The following is a 26,960-nucleotide window of genomic DNA, read 5'->3' as shown; positions in this document are numbered from 1 at the left end:
TACGTGACTAGTGACTATCATATTGGAGAGCACAAATTAACATTTCTATCAAAAAAAAGTGCTATGGGACGGCTCTGAATCTGAAGAAAGTGCATTGTGCTATCTGCTCATGAAAGTTTTCAAACTCATTTTTAAAAAGTTGCTTAAAAGTATCACTACATCTCTAGGCTACAGGTTATTATTGATCTCTGTTCATAGGTGTGAAAGAACGGTATCAACTTTCTGGTCCTTATTAAGACAACTTATGAAGTACTTAGAATTCCATATAGGGCCCAAGTAAAACATGAACTCAGATATTTTCACTACTTGACTATAAAAGAACAAAGTGAAGATTTGACAGGCATGATGAGAGTAATTTAGCAGTCCCAATTAAAACAGATCTCTTCTTCCACTAATATCCATAAATCCTGAAATATGAAAGAATACATAACCGCCATTTAAATCTTCTCACAAGAATGGGACAAAAAGCCCTTTAGATATTGCTCTATTTTCCTTTGGTCTTAGCAAGGGGAAAACAAAACAAAACAAAACGTTACTTAAGTATAAACAAAAAAGAGTAAATTAAAATAAAAACTGTCTTACAAATAAATTGCTATGGGACAAGGACAGAAAAACAAGTTTTGGTTTAATGCATGAGAAAATGCTCTCATTTGTATTGATAGCTGATATATGAGCTGACTAATAACTCTGAATACTTTTAGTAAAATCAAGTTCATGTTGTTATTTTCAAATTTGTCAGAACACAAGGTGAGAGAGAGAACAATTGTGTATCACTTCTTCCAAATAACTCTTAGATGCAAGGCAGGAAGTGGGGAACAAAATAGATTGCCTATTTTTTTCTTTTTTCTTCTTAGTAGGTGAAAGTAAAACAACTTGAACATAAAATGCACACAGCTGTATCTAAAAGAAAAATGCAAACACAACTTAACCATACTTTATTTGACTGCATCTTATTTAGACAGCTTGCACATTTCAAATCCCATTAAAACTCTCTCTCCAAAAGGATATGGGACAATAGAAGAAAATTATGCAGCAATATCCAGTCATCAAACAGCAGTCCAATATTTTGAGATACACATGATATTTTATAGATACTCAACTCATATCTGACGTCAATATAATTTATGGTTATATTTTTACAAACCTGAAAGCCCTATAACAATATAGCACTCATTTTAGTGATGTCATGGTGCACTGAAAAGTAACTCTGATGCACTACCAATTTGCTTTTATCTATGCTCCTGGAAAGTGATGAACTTTATGATTTTTAGACACCATAATAAATATACACATCCAGTCTTACACATGTCAGCCAATACCATAACACAGGGCAAGGTAAAGTTAAAACATGTGACAAACAAACTTCTTTACATAGATTTGTCAAGCAAATGGGGAGGGTACTTTAGGGAAGAGGCAGAAAATATTAGAACCAATTTTTTAATAGTAATTTTTTTTTTTTTTGGCTGGCTTCAGCTTCAAAACTACTGTCTGGTTTATGATCTGTGGAATTCTCTAGTTTCATCCTAATGTAAGGGAAATTATAGTCAGCCCACACATTAAAATGGTAGTATACCCGTTAGCTTCTTCAATACTAACATATATAGCTTCATGGTAGCATGTATAAAAATGTTCAGCAGTAGCAACTGCCAAACCAGTGTCAGTGGATAGTACAGTCAGTCTTAAAGAGGCAGCACCCCATTAAAAGAAAGTTGCACCAATTTTGCTCAGTTTTAGCCAAGTGAACTCACTCTATCAATTTTAAGTGGAGCTGTTTTAAGATTATATAAGAAAAATGAAAGCCCAATATCAAAAATTAAGTTAATGTTTGATGCTACTTCACCTGAAATGGAGACTTAATTTTGGTGCTGGGTTACCATGCTAGAGGATAAAATTTTAGTCCACTTAAGTAAACAATTTCTGCACACCCAATTAAAGACATAAGGTAGACACAGATATTCAACAAACACCAGCTAAACAATATGACAACCATTTGACTTTTCAGTCACACAGTTAAGTTTGTGTTTAAAACACCCAGTCAATTCAGCAAAATTTGGTCAATTCTGGGTGAAAAGGTCAGTAGTGATGGTTTCATTGACAATCTGCCAAAAAATTAATGGCTGAGCTAAAAATCTAGCATGTATTTACTTTAGAACTGTCCTCATTAGTGAGTCAAGCAAATGTACATTCATCAACAATCATTACCTATGAACCAGCAAGTCAAATATAAAGTGGTGAGATAAAATTTGATAATGAAAGTACTGAACTATTTTATTAGTTCAATTCCCTCCATATTAAGAATAACAGAATCATCATTATGATTGGTATTCCTCTAAGTGCTAGAGTCCAGATGAAGTCTGACCAAAAACGTACTCAAAATGGTCACCTGGAAAGCTGAGTATTGTGTGGTCTTCATATTTTAAATGTAACCAGTATTCTGTCCATTAAACTTTTAAGGCAATATAAAATGAAAAGAAAAAGTTTTCTTTAAAAATAAGGAACTATAAATGATCCCATCAACAGGAAGATTTTATTTTCACCAAATTTATGTATCTTTATTTAAAAAATACTTGTCACCATGTTCACTTTCAAGACACTACACTGAGCAAGGAGCAGCTTTCCCTTAAAAAAAAAAACATAACAAAAAGGCAACAAACTTTCCTGAAAGGGGGCTTTTACCAACTGTTAATGGAGGTAGGGTTTTTAAAAATACAGTAATTATAGCCATAAAATAAAATTCAAACCAAATCCTAGAGCAGAAGTAAAGCATATCCAAATTAATGAAAAAACAATACATTCCTACAAAACATTTTTCACAGAGAATGAATCTTTTCTTTAATGGGTACCTAGGTTTTCCAGTCAAATAAATTATCCATCACAGGTTTCCTGACTCCATTGAAAGCAATCAACTTTAAAATTAATTACATTGCACAGATTGGCCAAAACACAATGTAACTAATGAACATGGTGATGGCTATTAAGAAAACCTATAGAACTCATTCCAAGAATTTTCCATTTCTCCCTTTTGTTTTTCTGGGAACTAATAAAGCAAAGCTCCCCCAAGAATTTGCACAAGTAAGTGAAAAGAAAATAAAATCAGTTTAAAACAGATACAGTGCAACTTGGAATTTATTTTCAAGACCAAGAACCAAAAGCGAAGCATTTTAAGAAATGGAAGCAATGTGAATCCAAACCAAGTGGGAAAAAAGTTCCAACTACTTTGTAAAAGCTGTTCCTCACAGCTTAGTAACAATTTTGATTAAATAAAATCATACCAATTTACATTAATTTTTCTACTCTTTTCCAAAAATTCCCTCACTCTCAAAAAAAAGTGCATCTAAAACCCAGCAATTCCCGGCTTCATCAACTTTTCTCATCCCTTTTGAGTCATTTCTCAAAGATTTTCCAAGTAGATTCAACTTCTTACTGTAAGAAAAGAAGGGACTTCTACAGTAAACCACTCTGTCACTCACCTGGAAAAAGTATCCAAATTATAAAAATCTGAAATAATTTATTACCAAATTTAGAATTTAAATAAAAACAAAAGTTTGCTTGCAAAGGCCTTAAAGAAAAGGAAAAGGTAGCATGCATTCAAAAACTATAGAGATGAAGACAAATATACTTATCTACACAGGCACTGGCAGACGCAATTTAATTGTTATCTTTACTCATTGTTAAGACACACCCAACCCTACATAACATTTTTTTTCATTCACTAATCACTGAGGTACCAATATTCAAGAATGGAAATTTAATATTGAAAAAATAAAACCTAAAATTGAAGCTTTTCCCCCACCCCCTCAGAAAACTATGGCAGGTTTCGTGTGAAATGTTAGTATACTCAGAGATTTTTACAATCTACATTGGCTTTTTTAAGGAACAAAAATCATGTTCCACTTCCTGGTTCTGTGATAAAATTATCACTGTGTAAATAACAATGTCAGCAGACTTTGCAAATGAACAAACAAATCTTGGCTATCAACTGGCACATCTTGTTGGTACCAAAAGAACTCTTTAAGTTTAAAACAATCTCTTTTAATTCAGAACAAATGCGCCATGCCAAAGTGCAACAAATATTGTGCGACACTCAAATGAGACACTGACAGATAAGAGCTGCATGGAAATCACTAAATCCACCTGCAAAGCAATTCTGTACAAATTGCATTGCATGCAAAGGTCGATTCTGCATCGTTGGAAAGTTGTTCCTTGATGTCAGTTTCTCAACGCAGCCACAATTTAAGTCGCAGTGCATCAACTCCATTTAAATAGTATCTGAACAGCCTCTTATCTCGAACAAAACCAAGATTTTCATAAAGTTTCAAAGCAGACTTATTCGTTATTTCTGTTTCCAAAACAACCTTCAAAAAAAGAGAGAAAACTAAGTTATAATTTTATAATATTTGAAACTAATTTATAATTTCATAATTTGACAAATCACTTATAAACAATAAGATCAAATATTTAAGAAAAAGAAACTACATTTAATTGTCTTAAAGTTGATGGTGAAAACAGTAAATATTAATGACGTACAGGAAGAACCCAGAAAAACAGTCATCAGAATTATAAAAGTCAAGGGTGGGGTGGGAACACTGGGGACATTTTCTTTTCTATTGATTTTTGTGAAATGTTTGGAATTTTTGGCAATGAGAATATATGTTTTATACTAAAACAAAGATGAATTCGTTCCCTGTATAGTGTGACCAAAAAATGAAGAAAAAAATCAACAATCAAAGATTTAAGAAAATAAACCAGTATTTGAAACTATTCAGATTGACCTCCAACTCCTATATTTTCATTAATATGTCATCCTTTATCCTGGCGACAACTACCATATTTGTCTACAGTCGAGACCAGAGTCTGAAAACTATCGTCCTTAGACCAAATATGCCCACTGCCTGTTTTTGTAAATAAAGTTTTATTGAGACACAGCCATGTCCATTGGTCTGCATGATGTTTATTGCTGCTTTCTCAATACAAAAGCAGACCTGAGCAGTCGCACCAGAGACCTGTGGGCTGCAAAGCCTAAAATATTTACTATCAGGCTCTTTGTAGAGAAAGTTTACCAAACCTAGATCAAAGGTACCAAAACTTTAGTGTACCTGGAGGGCTTATTAAAATAGATTGCTGCACCTCCCCTCCAGAGTTTCTGAGTAGGTTTGGGGTGGTGCCCAAGAAGCTGCCTTTTTTAAAAATTGCCAGGTGATGTGGATTGCTGCTGGTAAGGGGACGACATTCTGAGAACTACATTCTGAGAATGTCTAGACACTATGGATATCAACACTTAACAGAGGTATTAACTTCTATCTGGGTCTTTTAAAATATTACTGAACCAGTGGCCCTGACAATGAAGAACTCATACTTTTGACTATTATGTGATGTTCTTCTACTTTACTTCTACCTTCCCCTACCAAAATATCCTCTATCCCATCCTCCCAACTTTTACATACATAGCTCTATTTGCCTTTCTATTGATTCTCTACCTACCTCACTGAGAATCAACACAGTGAGTCACAGTTACTGTCGGGATGTTATAACCCCGAGGTGTTTGGAGTGGGAAAAAAGGGCAAAGTATAATTAAACAGAGGCCCAAGTAAAGCCTACGGGTCTCTTCCTGTTCTATCGCAAGCTATAAAAAAAAAAACCTGACAAGAATTCAAGCAACAGATATAAATAATAGAGAAAAGACTGTACTTCAACTCATCGGATCCAAAAAACTCATGATCAACTCCTCTACAATTCCGCACATCAGTAACAAGATCTCCATCCCATCAATGCCTCAAACCTAAAACCTAAAAGTCATCTCTGTACCTCCTTCCTCTCCACCCCGCTACATACATCCAGGCATTGAGTATTTCAATTTTCTCTCTTAAATCTCTCTTAAACTGATCCTCTTCTTTCTATCCCCATTGACAACATTCTAGTCTAAGCTGCCATCAACTTTTATTATAAATACAAGAACCTCCTAACCCAAAGGTCTCCCACTCTAGGTACAGTGATGCTCGTTAATTCCCTGCTTACAACCATTTATTGACTCTCTTTTGTCCTCAAGAAAACGTCCACAATCTAACAGTAATCTAAAGAGACCTAAAAGGTCCGTCAAGATATGGCCTCTACCTACCTTGCTAATTGTGTTTTAGGTCTCCCCCCGTTACTCGCCACGATCAACACTAAACTTTAAGTTTCTGGAACCCACCATTATCTTTCCTACCTTAGACCTTTCACATAAGCTGTTTTTTCTGTCTGGAAGAACACTCTTCCCATCCTCCTCTTCTTGCTTTTGGCCTTAGCATGTCACTTCCAGACTGGGTAGAGTATCTCTTTCCCTTCATACTACCCCACAGCACTTGGCACTGCTCCTTGTTCAACTGCACTTTCATTCAATGTTTGATGAGTATGACATCTTTCCCAGCTGGTGAGCCCAACAAGGACAGGGATCATGGGTACCTTGTTCACAGCCATTTCCTCTGCACGTAACACACTGCTTGACACATAGAAGGCTCTTAAACATTTGTTAATTATATATGCCCTTAGTACCTTTCATTATATTACATACATTACATAAATAGGAAACAAACGAAAGTACTGCCACGCTTTTAAATGACCAGAGTACTCAAACAGAAAGTATCATCTTACAGCAATTACCTATGCAAACAACTCATGAGAGCAAATCACACACTAATCCAAACTTTAAAAAGATCTAAAACCAAGTCATTAATAGTTCAAGATCAAGGGAAAATGTTCCTATAAAAGTTATACAGCAAGCAAACTGGTTCAAGATGAAAATAAAAAGTCAACAATTCCTCTCTGCTCTTAAAAAAATGGAATTTAATGTTCAGTAATGTATGCCATCCTCCAGTTTGGAACACCCCAGTCTGGTCAATGCAATTTACCAGTTTGGAACTATTCTCTTGAGTAATTCCTAGAATTCTGTTTTATGCCAGCACCTAATTACAGCTAAAATGTTAAATCAAAACAATATGAGAAGCAATAAAGCTGCAACAACTCAAAACTTAGAACTGATTTCACAGAAATAAAAAGGAGAGCGACAGTGTAAAAAAAATAATACTCTTTGAAGGCTTACTAAGTGCTACGTAAAGCATTTCACATGCATTATCTCATATTACATGCATATGTCATAATGTTATTTTCACAAGAACCCTATGAAACAGATATATCTCTAACTTACAAGTGAATGAAACTCAAGGCCACCAGTAGAACAAGAATAAACCAGACTCCAAATGTGAACTAGAGCTTAATAGTATCCACTCTTCTGTACCTGTGATTGCACCCCAAAGTAAAACAAAGCAGTGAATGGGAGATCTAACATAATGAAGGGGATCCAGGTCCATATTCATTAATATCCAGCAATCTAAAATATTCAAAACACAGCTGAGGCTAACTATAGCTACATAAATATACACTTGACGTGTAAGTTAAGAGTTGAATTCAGGTTTGTTGGCATCCTAACGGATTAATAAAATAAAGCCCAATTTACAGAAAAACATTACACAAAGTGCTAACACCTTGGTTAAAATGAAAAGATTCTCTCAGCACACTCACATTCTCTAATCAAAGAGATCATGTATTATTTGACACAACAGAAAACGCCACAAAAGAAGTAACTACTTTTTAACACTTAATTACGAAATTCTTATAAACATACTAAAAGAGGATCTGGGTTTATACTGGAAACTCTCTATAAAATTATTCTTTTAGTTCACATCATGGGAATATTATATAGGAAGCCAAAGCATAATAAGGTTATTTTAATCCTAAAGAAACTTGGCTAAGTTGAATTCTACTTAACAGAAAATAAGGGTTACAGTGAAGTTCTACAGATTCTCTCAGGAACAAACCATTGTCAGGATGAGCCAAACCATTACAGTTTAGAAAACCTTTTTTAATATTACAGGCTAGGAGCTCCTGGAGGGACGGCAAGCACTATTTTATTGTCTAGCACCTCACAGGCCTTACACCGACAATCTGACTGAACAATTTTACTGCTCTTCATAACATCCCTTTAAGATCAGAACCACCATTACATTGCACAAAGAGACAGATTTAAGAAGTTAAATGACTTTCCTATAATCACACAACTATATCGACAGAAGATGGATCTAGAACCCAGGCTTATCATATCCAGATCTTTAACTAGGCCAAACTACTCAACCAAAAATCCTTACAGTTTAAATAATTCCATTTTACTCTGTTCCTTACCTAGCTGCCCTGTCTCACAGCCAAACTATATGTTTCCAATGAAACTAAAAATGTTAAACATATAATTATTAAACACAAAAAGCTTAAAAATCATCTTGTACATTACTATAAAATGTATGTTATTTTGTTAACATGTAACAGGTTTATTATTGGTTATTTAAATAAATTTCCCACTGTTGGTGGGAATGTAAATTGCTACAGACATTATGGAAAACAGTGTGACGGTTCCTTAAAATTAAAAATAGAACTATCATATGATCCAGCAATCACACTTCTGGGTATACAACCAAAGAAAGTAAAATCAGGACCTCAAAGAGGTCCCCATGTTCATTACAGCATTATCACAGTAGCCAAGATAAGGAAACAACCTAAATGTTCATCAACAAATGGATGGATAAAGTGGTGCGTGCTGCCAGTGTGACAACACGGGTGAACCTGGAGGGCATTACCCTAAGTGAAATGCATCAAACATAGAAAAACAAATACTGCGTGATCTCACTTATATACAGAAACTAAAACAGTCAAACTTAATAGAAGCCGAGTGTAGAATGGTGGCTCCAAGGGGCTGGGGATAGACGAAAATTGGAAGATGCTGGTCAACTAAAAATGTTTTAAGGTCACATACTGCACACTTAACCTCCATTAAGAAATTCTGATTCCAGTATATTTTCATCATTTATGAGTTAGTTCTGAGTATTAATATCGTAGTAACCATACCATAAATCTAAAAAAAATTTTGAAATTTAAATTTCCAGAGGTGAACATTTCAGGGACATCTACAGCTTAAAAAGTACTGTTCATCATGCTGCTCCATTCATTCTAATTTATTTCCCAAAAAAGTACATAAAAGTAAATGGCCACCATGTGGGTTCATTATTTTAGGTACACAAGAAAACTCATTCATGTTATTTGTATACATTTTTCTTACTGTCTCCCCTAATGTAAAACCCAAGCTCAAGAAGCTTCTCCTAGTAGCCACTAAATGTTTGGCAGCCAGACCACATAGAGGAGTAACCAAATTCAAGCTAGATTAGCAATATAGGTAATGCATTTCTTACTCATGAAGTAATGAATCCACCTGTTTCTTTTTCTGATGCTATAACTTTTTACTCAGATCCAAATATACACAAAATGGAAAAGATCTTTAGCTACGCTGTTTAAACATGTCTAATTCTGATATAAAAAGTTAGGAAAGTCATAGTAAAGGCAAAATGAAAAGATCTATTAGACCAGAAGAATAATACCATTGTTACTTGGGCAAAAGCAAGATCTACATTTCAACTCTGTGAAATGTACAGATCTACATTTCAACTAACCTCAGTTTAATTCACTCTGAATTTATCTTAAAATGACAAGTGGCAACCAAAAGCAATATAAACATGACTCAAGGTCATAAATAAATTCTGCAAACAGAACAGAAAGTAAAAATTGACTGAATGTGTACAGTAAAGCTTCATAGAGATTTCCAAATGTATCTCTCTTAATAGGCTCATAGATTCAAAAATCTCTCTAAGATTGAAAAAACAGCAGCACGACCTAAGCAGTAGAAGATGTAATTTAAAACCCTTCACAAATGTCTTTCTGATAATTTGTCAAAATTTCTTAACACTTTAAAAGAAAGGAAGATTGACCTAACTTAATGAAAGTAACATCACATGTCAGTTATTTTATAATTTGGTCATTGTATTCTTGGAGAATTATAATTTCAAAGTTTTCCTCAGAACCATGAATTATATACAAAACTATTTTTATATATAATTGCTTTATCAAAGGGTACTTTAATAACTTGGTTAACCCTGCATGTATTTTTTTCAGATTTTTTTTTTATGTACACACACACAAAAAAAAGACGATTGCTGTTCTTAGAAGCTTACAGAGAAAGACAAGTTAAAAACTAATTAGACTGGGAGATGGGGATTGACATATATACACTAATATGTATAAAATAGATAACTAATAACCTGCTGTATAAAAAATAAAACTAAAAAAAGAAAAGAACTAAAAAACAATTTTTTTAATGAAAAATAGACAAATCGAAATTCAAAAGTCCACCCCCCCCAAAAAAAGAGGCATAGATAAGATACTGGAAACACAAAACTGATCATTCAACCAATATTTATGAACCATGTACTCTATCACAAATGCTGTACTAAGTACTAAGAATACAGCAGTAAACAAGAAAAGGTATCTCTGCTCTCAGTGGCTAAGGCACAGTCTCTGAACAAGTAAATTTAAGAATTTAAGCATAGTAAGTATTACAGAAAGGGAGGTAAAGAAAACCACAGAGGTGGTTTTCAAGGAAAACTTAAAAGGAGTTGTTGATATCTGAATTGGGTCTTAAAGACTGAGAAGCATTTTAATAAGCAGAGGAAGACCAAGAAGCTACTGGGTCTACAAATACAAAGTAGTTACACTGGAGTGGAGGGGAAAGAAACCAAACCGAACAGGATGAGATGGTAATATAAGGAAGTAGAACCAACAAACACACTACCATCAAAAATTAGAAGGGTAAAGAGGACAGAAGAGTTTGTTGCTTATATGGTTTAAAACTCAATGAAAGGGAAAGTGAAAGCCTAATAAAGAGTAAGCAAGAGTTCTGTCCCTTTCTACAGCAAATCCTTTATCTGAACAATATGGGGCACAGATAACCAAACCATGGAAGACTTCCCTAATCCAGAGGCAGAGCTATTCAAACTGCACAAACCATCTACTTAAAACCATACAACAGAAATAAGTTCATGGAACTATACCCATTTCAGTCTAAGATTGAGTAAAACTCATTGCTTGAAAAGTAAGAAAAATGAATCAGAATTTTAAGCCCACAATGAATAGTTCTACCATAAAATGTATCACTAATTTAGGCCTTAACCTTAAGACTATAACAATATAACCAAAATCTCATCATTCCTCAGAACTTTCAAAGAAAAACCAACACTATGTAAACATTTGATCAGTTAAGGTAAAGCATACTACCTGTCTCATAGGCAATAACTAGGATAACTCAGAAAAGGCTTTCATAAGGGACATAATACTCCCTCCTTATAACATCCCTGTTCACTGGGAACCACACTACTCAGTAGAGGATCAAAACATGGTCTTATCATCCCAAAGATTTCTCCGAACTGTTACGCAGCTTTTGTGAAGCCTGACTTCTATTCTTGATGAGCTGTCTAAGCCAATATAGCCATGGTCCATATTGGACTTACACTGATGAAAAAATTTATATTCAATTTTATACTCAAATTTTAGTTACCAATGATGTAGATAATCAGGGTATCTTTTACTTTTTTTTTACAGATAATCACTGTACCTTTTACTTTTTGAAATTAAAAGCTGTGAATATGAGATCCTTTGCCATGTGTGAATTTTCTTATTCGGGGTAAAAAAATTAAATATCCGTAAATCCCAGGATGTCTTCCCTGTGCTGCCCAATATGTCTGTAGGCCTTCTCATACAACCATGATTTAGTGTGATGTGTCAAACTACGAACTATGAATGTGGACAAGGAGCGTGAGAATACTCTGCTGTACATCTGTACTGACATGGAATCCTGTTCATGAGTTACTGTTAAGTGGAAAAAGCAGTTATAGCAAAATAACTGTGATTTCATTTGTAAAAAAAATATGTGTAAACATCTGCATTCACATGTGCTTAGAAAATGGGAGGATGCAAACTGCAAGATTAATAGCAGCTATTAGTGGAAAGAAAGATGAAGAGTTGAAAAGCGTGAAGATGGTAAAAGAAAGGACTTTGCACCCCAAATACACACAAATAATGATGGTTAGTGACTGTGAATAAATTCTGTACCAAAAAAACCCCACTTAAAAAAAAAAAAAAGTAACCAAGACAAGTTACTTATTGCAGTCTGAGAAAAAAATTACCTAATTTCAAGTATTTTGAGAACTCTCTAAGGCACATTTGCCCTCCAATAATAAAGACAAGTGTTAGCAGTAATGCTCATAAAATTACTAGCACAACTCTGGTCCTTCTTAGTCACCACTGTTATATTAAAGATATCTGTACTTCCCTAGTTTATACTTATCCCCTTCCACATTACATAATAGTAAATCTTAACATTCCCAACCATCATTATTATTTATTGAGCACCTACCGTATGTAAAGCACAGTGCTGCAGGATACAAAGATACTACCTGCCTTCAGGCCTTACAAACAATCTGAAGAGAGAAGACACTTTTATGCTAATTTATAGATAGATCTACATTTAAAAAGTGGTTGTCTTTCCCCCCCTCCAGCCTTATTATTTAATGCTGAGATTTTTTTCAAATGTGAAATGTTCTTCATATGGGCTGACAGTGGCCCACAGGGAAAAAAAAAAAAAATTATTTAGAGAGAAACCAAGGCCAATACACAAGTAAATTACAATAAGGTTTATAATAAGAGCTACCTTAAATGATTTAACTGATAACAAATCAGAGTTCTGAATACCAGTTATTTACTAAAAATATCTAAAATTTTACCTTTACATTCTGACACAAATTTTAGCTCCCATTATCATCTTAAAATTTGTTCTAGGTCAAAGTTCATGTGTTTTTCAACGGAATGTAATTTTCAGCACAAGTTACATTTGTATAATAATAGCTTGCAATGAAATCTGCAGTACAATTTATTATGGGCTATTTATAAAAATACCCAGTAGAATACAGCCCAGGATAAAAGGCCTTAAACATTTAGGAAGACTTACCTCATCACAGTCTCCTTCAACCATAGCATATATAGCTTTCTTAACCAAGTTAGTACCTAGAATACAGAGCTGAGTATTAATGAAGTAAAAAACGTAATTAATTTCTTAAAGATACCTAAATTATAATATTCATAAGAAGCAAAGAAATGTCAAATGCTGGGTTCTACCCTGAATGAGATACACAGATTATCTCAAATTAAGTGGGGAAAAAAATTTAGACTTAAAACTGAGAACCCAATAGGACCTGCGCATAGCAATACAAGTTTCCTCTTGAAAGACCTATCTCCTGATAGATATCCTTTTCTCAGGTGTAAATGCTGTTTAATTCCAAGAAAAAAGGTAAGATATGGCCAGAGCAACCCAGGAACTTCTTCAGCTGGTAAGAACTCACTCCATTACCTTTGAGCCAATCTTGCCAAAGATCACACCAGAATTGCTGTGACCCAGAGTGGGCCCAAGACACTGTGTTAGTTTCCACAAACCTTATAGTAAGCCTGGGCACACCAAATGACGTCAGTGGTGTGTCTGTATCCTAGTTTAGGGTCAGATATACTTAGCACATTAAAGGGAAAACAAATGCTAAATCTGATCTTAAGAGAAGAAAGCCAAATTTTCTCTCTCAATTTTCAAACCATGAATACTAGCAAGCGCACGTTACATGGGCCATACAAAATATGTCTGAGGGCCAGGATGCAATCTTCAAGGCACTGGTTTCTGCCCTCTGAAGTAGCCAGGCAATTTGCCTATCATTTTCCATGAGTCCTTACCAGCTCTTTTTAATACATCAAAGACTCAAACTTGGCTTGTATAACAAGCCCAATTCATTAAACATCTTAGTGGCAAACTGTAACACTATAAGAAAAGTTGGCTGAACCTAATGTACTAAGTAAACCTATTCATAATGACTTCTCATGATGTCTCAGATTGTGTGAAGCAGTCTTAAACTGGACACTCATAGTTTAAAAAGAAAAAACTACAAGTGACAAAACTGCTAGTAATTAAATACTGGTACAGGCATCAAACTCTTTTTTCATGAATACTTACTTAGCTTCAGTACCTCTCAGAATGTGCCATGCTCAGACAAGTGCTTATCTACCTGATCCTCCATCTTGAACAAAGAGCCAGTAGGTCTTAGACACTATGACAGCTGTTCTTAACAGGCTTACATCACAGCCACCTTCAGCCCTACTTCTAACAGGACAAATAAGATTCTCAAGGGGAGGGGCTTAAGCATTTGTTTTTAAACCACCCAGATGATTCTAATGACCATTATAAACCATGAGTATAAGATTAACTGCAAAGGCCAGGAAAGGTAGCCCAGGAAAGAGATGAGTTTGGGAATAGTAGTAAGAAACAATTCTCCTTTTTCCTGGTCCTTCCCGAATTGCTAATATAATGTTTGATGACTAGTACTAAATAATGGTAACAATTTCTCCATAATTTTGCCTTGATTGAGGACCATTTAACCCAAGTACACACAGCTGCTTGAGTGCTGTGATCAAGCACCCTAATAATGCTATTAAAAACTGCAGAACTTAGTATAATGCAAAGCAGTTTGGATATGATCAAAAAAATGTCTGGAGATGAAAACTGATCACCTTCTAATTGTTAGAAAGATAATCTCTCAAATAATTAAACAGTAATAAAGGAAACAATTCATTTTTAAAACATTTTGAAAATATTTTGAAATAAAAGCAATCAATTTTCTTCCCTCAGCTTCATGCTCATTTCTACATACTATTTACATTTAAGTCTTCTGCTTCAAAAAAAAAAAATGAAAATATCTTAGGCATTTTTTTGTGACATAATATTTTTCTTACCAATGCCATTTCTCCTGTATTTGGAATCCACGGCTAACATGGCTATATAACCTCTGCGGAACATCTTTTTGTGCATATCCAACTTGCAAACGATGGCACCTACACACTCCTCCCCTACCATGGCCTTAAAAATAAACAAACAGTTACAAAGAATACATTGCCATCAGGTATTGCATAATTACCCACAGAAACAGCAGCCAACCATTGGTCAGTGTTTCTGAGGGAGGAAGAAATAATGAGAATTCTAGCAAGAGAGCAGTCACAGAAGTGTCAGAAATCTAAATCCCAGAACTCCTTCAAATGTTCTAGTTTTAAAATCTTTCAACATTCTTTAGGACATGAATTTCTTAGGCTCATTATTAAAGCCTAGGGGGAAAAAAAAAGCAAATTTCCACATGTTAACATTCAAGTACTTTATGAGGTGCTTACAATTAGTTGCAATAAAGAGCTACATGTTTAAGATCTAGGAAAGGGGAAACATGTGAAAATAATTTTTTAAGAAAGTCTTTTCATTAGATATCACAAAATATTGTGAAACTTATCAACAGAGTACTATAAATTTATATTTAATTATAATAAAGTTTTAGTGAAAGACAGATATAAGACATAATATTTACACCTGAATAATAGTTAGATTTTGATCAGGGAAAAAAAATCTAAAAGAAAAAGGAGGTATTCCTTAGATCCTACCCAAGGGGTTTTTGTTATTGAAGGACTACAAAAACTAGATATACGATGGTCTCATTTTTAGGGCTCTACTGACAGTGTGAGTCATTGCCATAAAGCTCACAGAATATCTAGATCTCAAAATCAAAGCTTCATATTAAAGCAAAAGCTGTAATTTTTACAGAGCTTTCTATTTTAATAAAAATGTACAGCCTTCCACACAAAGATTACTTACTAAATAAAAGCTAATCAGCCTCCATTTTCATTAAAATTTCCAGTATCACCATTGAAAATATGTTTTTCAAAAATTCCATCACCAACAAAAAGTTCTAGTAAATATTGTACTCTGGTAAATATAAAGGGCAATAGTTCCAATTGTTTAATAATGTGTCAGACAGAAATACTTGTTTGCTGTAAAGAGCCCTCATAAAAAAAATATGAAAGCTTCAAATCATCTCTTAATAAAATTAACTTTTCAGAAACTATTTCAACAACAAAAACCAGGAATGGGTTAAAAAAAAATCAATAAGCAAAGCCCAATTTACACTTAATACCTCTCTTATCTTGAATCTGTTATGACTTTTTTTAGTTCATCATTCTGTAAATTGATTAAAAAGCTTTTTTCAACTGTGGAGAAATCTTTAGGCAAGATAATTCTAATCCATTTCACGCAAGCCTAAACTAGGTCAGGAGGGATATTAATTTTATTTACTTATTTTAATTGAAGTATAGTTGATTTACTTTGAAGGGATATTAAATTCAACAATCCACACTAATTCATTTCTGTTTTATCAACACATTCCAAAATTATTTGGGGTCAATAAACCTCTAAAATTGTTATTTCCATTTTCATTCATGATAAATCAATCTGGTTCTTTCAAAATTCTTTTGAAAAGTATAATTTCTTTCTGTATTAAGTCCTGAAACATATACAAAAGTTGCCTGGTTGAACAGCATTTTCTGATTTGAACATAACTTATTTCAAATAGATGTGTGTGGTTGTGTGTGTGTGTGCATATATCAGAGATGAGAGGTACATTAAAAAATTGTTGACCTGACCTCATAAGCTAGGAGAAATGGAAATCTATACCAATCTATGATACAAAATTATAGGACAGCTACATTTCACAGTTAATAAACCATCCAAAAGGGGAAAAAATTAAAACCACTAGACACAATATAACTGGACAATACTTTCAAACTGGATAGGCATTTCAAACAAATCTTCTTTGTCCTCGGACAAGAAAGTAATAAGCAAACAAAGTATTATATTAGTTCACTTAGACTAGATTGAGTTCTTACTAATCAAGAATCTATAGGAACAAAAATCAAGTTGTACACATCATTTAAAAATAAAAGCCCAATATATGATTCACTGTTATTAGTAAGATGTTTAGTGAGGAAGGCCAATTCTGTATTTTTTCTGTAAATTGCTGATGAATATACACTTACAAGAATCACTGAACTGCATGTTAAGTTTTTACAAATAAAAGCTTCTGCACATAAATTTGGAACTCATGCTATTAAAATGTGTTCTTTTTTTCAAGGATGGGAACTGAAAAATTCCAGGCAAGATTAAAATTTAACTCTACAAGGCCAAATGCTTGTCAATCTATAAAACTTGAAAAATACAAGCTGTGTGAAATACAGATTCCCAAATTCCAGAATATCACAAATAGGAAAACAGAGGAATCTGGAAATTTAAATTTAGAACAAATAACAGAAGTACTATAGTATATCACTGGTAATAAGTTTAAGAAGTTCAAAAAGGCACCAACAACTGAAAATACCATGAACTCAAAAGAGACAAATTATTTAAGTACAGAGTAAATGACAGTGCCTCCCATTTGTACAGTACCATACTTTCACATCTGTTACAATTATTAGGAAGAATCATTAGAAACTGTCACTTTTGTTAGTCAAATATGGTCAAGTATTGGCGATTTTCTAAGGTCCAACCACATATATTCCATTTGATCCACTGCAGGTTACTCATGGAAACCAGGAACATTCTGAAGATTTCTAGTCTCTTAGTATTGTTGTCTGCAAGGACAACTATTACTTGGTGAAGCATAACTTGGTGACACAAGGATCTTGGCTGAATGACTCAAGGGTATGTCATTTTTCAGCTTCTTAGTTGTTTCCATAATGACAGGCCAGGAGACCTGGGTTCTAGCTTTACATCTCTGGACCCTAAATATCTGGAGATGCGAACATTTTAAGTCACTCTGGTCTTTAATTTTTTGTCATTAAAAAAAAAAATTAAGCTGAACTAGATTATCTCTAGGATCCTTTATAGTTCTAAAATAATATGAATTGAAATAAACATACACTTATATTTGTTTTAAGTTAGTTCTCATGAGAAATTCAAATTTTTTAAACGCCAATATAAAGGCCCCAGTTCCAAATGGCCTCTGATTGTTAACTATTGTTTTATGTTCAATACGTCTAGATCCATACTTGCATTAGTAAACCTTACAGGTCAACCACTTGCATATTATCACAATTTCTAGATATTGAGAGTTTAATGTTAAACAAACTGGCTATTAAGGGTTAAAGTTCAAATTAGCTGTTGAATTGGGAGGAGTCTATGTAAAATCAAAGTAAAGTTTACTAATATTCAGTTTATCAGAGTTTAAAATGGCAGACAAGTTGAGAGAGGTCTAGGTAATACCAGAACTCAAAAGCTGACTAATCATCACACATACACAACTATTTTCTGGAATTAACAGAAATACATACACTATTTCAATTTAAACTGTAACTAAATTGTATGCTTTTGTGAATTAACTTACAATTAAATCAATCTACAATCTTCAGCATTTATAATAGCATTTGATATGACATTTATAATAATGCTATGAAAACCATCTTCCCATATTCATTTGACACAGACGTTTCTTAGAACTTCTATTTTGATGCAATGGTTAGAATCCTGTAAGAGCAGTTTTGTAGAATATAAAATAGGTCCCAGTTTAAACAAACATACTAAACTGAAGTTTAGCAAAGTGAACGCAGAAAATAGCACAGCTACCATTATCAACAATACTGAGGTTATATTTTCAGATCACTACCAAGCTATAGAATCAAAAAGACAGATTTCTAAAGTATTGTCAAAGCATCTTACAGGGAATTAGTAAATGCAATTAAGTCAATTCTAAAACAGCAAATAATGGTAGTGGCTTTTCCCTTCACATGTCATAAAGCACTCCTTAAAAGCATGTTGTCTTTCTTCAATAAAATTCAATGGAAACAACATGCTTGTGAGTACATGATATAAAGCACATACCTGCCATCAATATTTAAGTGAAAGGTTTCATACAGACTGAAATTGGTCAATATTATTGGGAAACTATTGGTACTACCAGTACTACGTAAGTCAAAAAAAAAAAATTCAGCTTGTTTGGTTAAGCCAAGTCTTTTTTACTCATATATTAAGCAAAAAATTTCTGTCAACTACATTACACACAAGCCAGCAATAGTACTAGAACTTAAGCATATCTATGACCAGCTTCTTTTAAAAAAAGAAAAAAAAATTAGATTAGTTAACAATTTCACACTTAGTTTCCTACACTCCCAAAAAGGGTATTTTGTTCAAGTTTCTGGAGTCTTTCAGCCACCAGAAGTGTTAGTAGCACCTTCTGCAACCGTGCACCAGAAAGCAGGCTGGCTACAACTGCTAACTGCCCTGCTGAAGTAAAAGGAAACAATCTCCATAATTATGGAATACGCTTCTAAGATTTAATTCTCCAGTGTGGCCACAGCAAGTTTACTGACAATCATGTTCACCAAAACATGTTTATGCATACACTCTTCCCTGATTATGGCTGTAATTGAGAGATTAATAAGGCCTGTATCCGAACAGAACCATGTTCAAATTAAATGACTGCCAAGTGCTTTGAGGATGAGGGAGGATAATTAAAGACGGTTAAACATGATTATAAGCTAATGTAAACAGGATACAAGACCCCCAACATGCATCACACAGGCTTATTGCATTTACATCAGTATCAAGTTAACCCGGATCATGAACCCTTACCTCCAAAGCAGTTTCATTAAATAATTAGGAGTGCATACACGCACTTTACATCACGTAACATACTATGAAATGCAGGATACATCCACTGCCACTCCTGCCCTCACACTCCCTGCCCCGCACGGCCTGGATCTCTCTGCTGGGTTCACTCTATTTTCGTTCCACCCACTTACCAAGAAGCACAGCTGTGGCCAGTTGTGGATAAAATATCTATAGGTATAAATGGAGTAGGGTTCAGACAGATCTTTGGTGATCAGTCTCATGATATCGGGCATTTGCAGCTCGGATTCATATCGGACATAACGTATAGTCCGATCCTCCCCAGGCTCAACCTCCCGGCCTGAAGGGCTTCTCAAACTGCAGCCGGCGGTCAGGGATGAAGACAGCAGCCGCACCTGCTCGTCTTCCTCCTCCTCCTGCTCCGGGCCCTCCGCCAGTCCATTGCGGGCCGCCGCGGGATCGCTCGCCGCCGCTGCCTCTGCGGGGCTGGGGAGCGCAGTTCTTGCATTATTGGGAAGGCAAGGAGGGGGGCTCTCGCCCGAGTGTACCCCGGCTCCTTTTGTTGCAGTCGCTCTGGGGCCCCCGGCGGGGGTGGCCGTGACCGTGGCCGCCTCGGCCGCGCTCAAAACCTTGCTCTTGAGGGAGGCGGCCGTCCGGAGGTGCCGCAGTTCGGGGTTGATCAATCCGTTGAGCTGCAGCTGCTCCTGCGGCGGCTGGGGGCAGCGGAGGCACGGATGCCCCTTGGCCGCCGCCGTCGCCTCGCCGCCCGCCAGGCTCCCGCCGCCGCCGCCGCCGGCTTCGTGCTCTTCGTCGTCCTCCTCGTCCTCGCTGCAGCAGGCGAGGGCGGCCCCCGCCGGGAAGGGACAGCGGGGCTCGGCCGCCGCCGAGGCCGGAGGTGCTGGTGGTGGGAGGAGGCTGCTAGGCCCAGGCGGTACCTCCGCCATCCTAGAGGAGACACAGACCGAGAGGGGAAGCCATGAGACGCGGCGGACAAGCGCGGAGTAGAGGGGGCGGGGGGCGGGGGGCGGCCTGGGTTGGGGGGGAAACAAAGGCAGAAACCGTCCCTCACAGAGCTGGCGCCCCAATTCCGCGGGCCCCCCCCAACTCTTCAGCGCCGCCCAGCTGCTCAGCCGGCCACCGTCCCCGTCCGCCCGCGCCCATCCGCCAGCCCTGTCACCCGCGGCCCCTCCCCGTCCCCACCGCAGGCTCACCCCGCACAGGTCCCCGCCGCCACTGCCGCCACTCCTCTTCCTCCTCGGCCGCCGCCGCCTCCCGCACCGCCGCGGCTGCCTCCACCGCCGCCAAGCCTCACACTCAGCCGCCGTCGCCGTAAAGCGCCTCGGCTGTTACCCCGGGTAAAGTTTCCTGGGCCTGGCTTTACGACACTTCCCTGCCTGCCGGCTGCCGGGGCCGAGGGAAAGGGGCGTGGAGGGAGGTGACCTGTGGAGGGGCGGGGACGAAGGTGGCTCCTACGGGCCCCGGGGGAGACCGCGTGCTAATGGGTGGGGCTGTAGGGCGGGGAAGTTGCAGAGGGCTTTGGAGTCACCAGCTCCCAACCCACTGTCCTCGGCCTTGGGGCTCAACCGCGGATCTTGCAACGCGAGGCCCGGGAAGGATGGGCGGGACAGGCGCTCCCACGGTGCTGTCGCGAAGCCCGCCCGCTCCGGGCCTGCTGCCCCGGCCTTGGACAAGTCTCCTAAAAATGCTTTTCCTCGGCTGTACAACGTTTAACCTTACCTCTGACCGGGGGCGGGGGGAGGGCTACCCGCGTCCCTTAAAAATGGAGCAAATCTGGAGAGAAAAATCCCTGAAAAGGAGAGGAAGTTAAAAACTTTGAACTGTGAAAAATATGGGAATGACTGATGAAACCTGGTCGTTTGCAATGTGAATTAGGTTTAGTCTTTGCCGCTTCGAAGCAAGAGAAAGTGGACAGGTAGTCCTCTTCCTCTCTCCTTATCCCCTTCACCCCGCCCAGGAAAACTGGAAGTAAATGGGATTAACAGGTGCGGGGGCAGCTGCAAACACGCCTGGGGAAGAGTTAGAGATGTTGAAAGAGAGTGACAATGGCTAAGAAGCACATTCCTAAACCTGTGACCCGAATTGTGACAGGGTGAGAAGCACCAGTCAAGAGGTGTCCTGAACCTGCTCCCAGCCTTCTCTTAACAAGTGGTCCCCCTGCGCGGATGCAGAGGGAAGAGAACTGCCGCACGCGCCTGAGCGGGAGGTTCCGCTCTTTCCGCTCTGGTCCACAGCCACGATTTTCATAAGAGAAACACAGGTAGTGTTAACTCACCAGCACACTGAGGAAGTTAAGTTTTTTAAACTGAATGTAGAACCGGGCAGGTATGCAGCAGATGAATGTTTTCAGGGATATAATTCTCTGACTGCAATTTTTGCCGTAATCTAAAGTAAAAAGAATGGATAGCCGTTAAGGTCCTTGTCACCAAAGATGTTAAGCAAGTACTATCACCTTCTATCTAGAAGGTCAACCTATAGTGATAAAAATAATATAATGTGTTACTATGTGCCAGGCACTGTCCTAAATATCTTACATGTATTTATTAACTCATTTATAGGTTTTTATAGAAATACATTTGTGCACAAATAGACATGTAGAAGCTTATTTATTTCAGCCTTTTCTATAGTAGGAATAAATAATTCCAGACCACCTAAGTATCTATCAATACAGGAATGATCTTATGATACATAAATACTATAGAATATTACTGTTAATTATGTAATTGTTTAAAAGATTGAAACAGACATATATTGGCACTCTTCCCGCTACTATAGCTGCATTGCAGATTACCCCACAGCATGTGGTATAAAACAACTACTTATGCTCACAGATTCTTGTGGGTCAAGAATTCATACAGAGCACAACAGGGATGACTATCTCTATTCCATCGTGCATAGGGCTTCAGGTGGAAGACTGGAGGCTGAGGACTGGCATCATCTAAAAACTTTTCACTCTCCTGTTGATGGTTGTTGCTGGCTGGAGACCGCAGTTTGGGAGACCGCAGTTTGATCTCATGTAGACCATGTTGTCTTTTAGTATGGGCTAGTTTGGGCTTCGTCACAGCTTAGTGGCTGGGTTCCAAGGGCAGGTGTGCTAACAGAGAGAGAGAGCCAGGTAAAAGCATATTGCCTTTTATCACTGAGCCTTAGAAATTATGCAGTGTCATTTCTGCTGCACTCTATTTGTCCAGGTTCCAGAGGAGGGAAAATAGACCCTATCTCTTGATTGGGGAGACGCAAAGTTCTTAAAGAGCATGTGGGACCAGAAGTATTGGCTGTGGCATCTTTGGAAATTACAAGTTGCCACAGCTGCTTACATGGAAAGACCTCCTAAATACCTTAAGGGTAAATAAATGAGATGTATAATAAGTACAATGTGATCCCATTTATGGTTTTTAAAAAGTACAAAACAAAGCTATATTTCCAAGTGTACATACAATGTTTAAAGATATGTCTGTTTCAAACCACAATTAAATATTTGTGTAGTTTTATTTTACATGCCATGTGGTTCTTATTCCTACTAATCCTATCTGTTATACATAAAGCCATGAATATGAGTGTCCTTAGCTTTGTTTTATCCTAAATGAAAGAAAAGGCATGTATCAAATTTGAGGGCTATAGAATTTAATCAAAGTATGAATATTAGTATATTGTTTTACCACCTGTAATCCTGGAACACTATGAGATTCCCAGGTAAAGTGTTTTAGTTAACAATTTGATTCTTCCCCTTGAACTTGTGGTGGGGAGGGGTGAGTGCTGACAGTCTGCTCTTTGACCCTCTTTCCCTTTGAGAACAGTGGTTGGCAATCCCCATTGTAGGCACAGATTTTGCTTGTAGAACTGAGGCCCCAGGAGAGTATGAGGAACCGGAGAGCGCTATGGTCAAATGGTTCCCATTTCTAGTACTTTCAACCTCATTCTAATTTTCATAACCTGCCCAAAGACATGGACAGGCTGATTCACAAATCTCCAACTGGACTGGGGAGAATTAGGTATTCCTACCTACATATTAAAGCTATCGAAAACTCTCGGTTTTCAATTTAGCTATGCTCCCAGCACAGCACTCTAGAATTATCTTACCTGTCTTCCAGGCTTGCTTCATCCAGCAGCAGCTATCCTTGACCACTACAGTGCTTGCTTCACACTCCTTCTCAGCAGATGATTCTGCCACCGTTTCACTAAGAAAAATGAAGTATTCCATAGGTGCACTCCCTCAATGTTCTCCCCTCCTATAAATGCATCTATATCTGAACTTACTCTTAACCTCCTTCCCCCTAGTCTTAGTGGGAGGGAGACGGCCAGTTCTTCAAGACTAATGCCTCCCTCCACCTGTGAGCTTGATGCCATCTCTTTCAGTCTTCTTTGGGACTTGTCCCATCATTGTTTCTCTCTCCTGAATTGTCAGTGGTACCTTTGCTAGCTACTGCCTCAAAGTTTATAAATGTGCTCCATCTGGAGACCTGCTACCATGGTTTCTTCCTCTTCTTTCCATCACAGTGAAACTGCTAGTCTGCAATAGATATGTAGCCACTCACTGTCTCCACTCAGGTGCAAGTTTGCTCTTCAGCCAATTGGTTGGCTTCCACCTCAGCCCTTCCACTAACACCTTTCTGGCAAAAGTCATGCTTTATGGGAATTCCCAGGCGGTCCAGTGGTTAGGACTCCACCCTTCCACTGCAGGGGGCATGGGTTCCATCCCTTGTCGGGGAACTTAGATCCTGCAAGCCGCAGAGGTTGGCCAAAAAAAAAAAGAAAAAAAAAGTCACCCGTTATAAAGGCTAGACCCAATAAACTCTTTTCCACTCTCGTGTCACTTTATTCTTCCATGGCATTTGATCCTGCTGTGCTCTACTGAAAACTCTTTGCTTGGCTTCTGTCATACCACTATCTTTTGCCCTCCTTCTCTGAACATTCCTTCTCTGTTTTTCTTGATAATAGTGGTCTACAATCATAATAGTAGTAGCTAGCGTTTATGTGGGCCTACCCCATACCAAGTATGTTATAAGCAGTAGCCCATTCAGTTCTCACAATAACCCTATGAAGTATGCAGTATGAATTGGTGGTTAGAAGCCAAACCAGAATTGAGTTGCCAGCCTATTTCTGTGTCAATTACTGGAAAGGGGCTGGGCTTACTTTTATATCAATTAGGTCTATTTGAGGCTGAGAGTAAGATGAGCTTCTTCTGATTATGGCTTGGAGGGTAGGAGGGAGGCATAAAGAAATGTCTATAATAAAAGTGGCTTCAAATCCTGGCTCTGCCACTTACTAGCTATGTGGTCTTGGACAGCTTAATGTTTCTGGACTTCAGATTCCTCTTATTGAACGTGGGTAATATATTACATGCCTCATAGAATTTTGGAAGTGTTAAATGAATTAATATACGTAAAGTGTTTTAGACTAGTACAAAGCACATAGTAAGGCCTCAGTAACTTTTAGCCTGTCTCCCATCCCACCCTCCATCCTCAGCACTTCTGCCACTCCTGTCCTCATAAAATGCAAACTGATTATGTCAGTCTCCTGTTTAAATCTCTTCAGTGGCTCCCCATTGCCAAATAATCAAATCTAAACTTTGGTTGGGGTACTTTGGCCACAGATAACAGAAAAAACAACTCAATCTAGTTTTTAAATAAGTGAGTGAATTAGATCATGTGAAAGAGATCAGAAGCAGGGTGAAGTTCAGGGTTAGTTGGTTCAATGATATTATTGAGAATCCAGGTTTTTTCCTCTCTTCTGCCATTCATAGAGTCAGCTCCATCCTAAAGCTGGTTTAGAACAGACACGTTGCTCATTACAGGGACTGAGTCTGTGAAACTAGTCCAGGAAAGTTAAATTGTTTTGTTTGAATATTGCATTAAAACACAAACTATGTGAAATTAAATGCTTGTTTTATTTTTTTCTGAATGAGGAAGTATAGAAACGATCAAGACATTGAAAATCTAGACTTAGCACGATATGAATGTAATGCTAAGAATAGTGCCTCAGGACTCACTGGGGTGGGTAAGTCTCTAGTCCTAATATATTTTGATTTGTTACTCCTTTTAATATGTGTACAAAACTGTAAAACCTAAAATGCAACCACAGTGAGGAAATAAAAAGAATATGGTGACCAAGATATTCGTAATGTTATATTTATACACTGTAATGGAAGTCTCCAAGTAATCTCACAGCTGCTTTTCAGAGTTCCCATAGGACAAACCTTTGAAGTTCAGGGAGTGGCTAATGGTCCCTTTGATCTCCTTAGTCTTTTTGCACTTCAGGGAGCTTTGGAGGAGGACAGTTTTGCTTATCACTGGGCCTATTGTTCAAGCAAAAGAAAAAGCAACTTCCTAGATCTATTGAGATAGGTGGTGCAGGTGAGGGACTTTCCCAGACTAGCTGTCTGAACTGCTGCTTATGGCCTGACTATTTCAAGAGGTAATTCTGCCCAAGTTAGCCTCTCCCCTAATCCACTTCGAGTAACTATACAGTTAGTTAACTGCCTCTAACCTCTCCTTTAGTCTTGTTTTAAAATGTCATTTTATTTGTGCTTGGCATAATAATATGTGCGTTAATTTACTTTCTAAGCCATTTCGCAGACTATTCTTTTTTTTTTTTGCCACGCTGCGCAGCGTGTGGGATCTTAGTTCCCCAACCAGGGATCAAACCTGTGCCCCCTGCAGTGGAAGCCCGGAGTCTTAACCACTGGACCACCAGGGAAGTCCACAAAATATTCTTTAATAAAATTGTTTCCCCTTGAGAAATACGAAAAACTTTGAACATAAGGATATTTAAGTTAAATTTAAGATGATTATAGTTTTGTAGTGTCTCCTCGTAGCATCTGCATTAAAGGTCATTGCATTATTAAATCTATTCAGTATAAAATATTTTTAAGTATATCTGTGCTGCATGAAAAATATTCATGCCTATCCTTGAGTCTTAAAACAAATTTGGAAACAACTGCCTACACATGAAGGAATTCATTTTATTACAGAAATTTTTTGATAACCCTTGGTGTTTTAATGAAAGTAATACACACTCATTCTGAGAGAAATCCTGAAAAATGTAAGGAAGAAAAGCGGTTTACATGTGAGGATCCTCAGAAATAATCACAATTTACTCTTCAATGCATTTCCTTTCAATTTTGTATTATGTAAATACAGTATATATTATGAAATTTCTTTTTATGTGGGAGAGATTAGCTTATTCTATGTATGTAATTTGTGTACTTTGTAAAGAAACTTAATATTATATTATTAATAATATTGTTATTTTCCCATGCATTTAAAGATAACTATTTTATGAATCGTAATTTATTTAGTCCCCTATTATTGAATGAAGGTATCCTTTTTTTTTTTTAAGAATTAAAAACAACTGGCCAGGGCTTCCCTGGTGGCGCAGTGGTTGAGAGTCCGCCTGCCGATGCAGGGAACACGGGTTCGTGCCCCGGTCCGGGAAGATCCCACATGCCATGGAGCGGCTGGGCCCGTGAGCCATGGCCGCTGAGCCTGCGCGTCTGGAGCCTGTG

General features: G+C 37.4%; 1 protein-coding gene across 3 annotated transcripts; it reads right to left on the bottom strand.

Moving 5' to 3' along the window:
* Positions 1-899: 899 nt before the first annotated feature.
* NAA30 (N-alpha-acetyltransferase 30, NatC catalytic subunit) lies at positions 900-20,865 on the bottom strand. Of its 3 annotated transcripts, none has more exons than XM_027111362.1 (5): positions 20,650-20,851; positions 19,834-20,383; positions 14,737-14,860; positions 12,917-12,972; positions 900-4,355 (listed from the first exon to the last, which is right to left on the bottom strand). In XM_027111362.1, the coding sequence occupies exons 2-5, from the start codon at positions 20,380-20,382 to the stop codon at positions 4,218-4,220; spliced, it is 867 nt and encodes a 288-aa protein (XP_026967163.1). In that variant the 5' UTR covers position 20,383; positions 20,650-20,851; the 3' UTR covers positions 900-4,217. The 3 variants fall into 3 exon arrangements, with proteins under 3 accessions (XP_026967163.1, XP_026967161.1, XP_026967162.1); XM_027111360.1 differs by having other exon boundaries at positions 19,612-20,383; positions 20,650-20,842; XM_027111361.1 differs by lacking the exon at positions 900-4,355 and having other exon boundaries at positions 12,917-12,985; positions 19,612-20,383; positions 20,650-20,865.
* Between the last annotated feature and the right edge of the window lie 6,095 nt (positions 20,866-26,960).

The sequence above is a fragment of the Aethalodelphis obliquidens genome, unplaced genomic scaffold, assembly GCF_003676395.1.
Source record: "Aethalodelphis obliquidens isolate GAN/ISIS:26980383/991018 unplaced genomic scaffold, ASM367639v1 scaffold10, whole genome shotgun sequence".
NCBI classification, from domain to species: Eukaryota; Metazoa; Chordata; class Mammalia; order Artiodactyla; family Delphinidae; genus Aethalodelphis; species Aethalodelphis obliquidens.
This window is presented reverse-complemented; position numbering and strand designations above follow the sequence as displayed.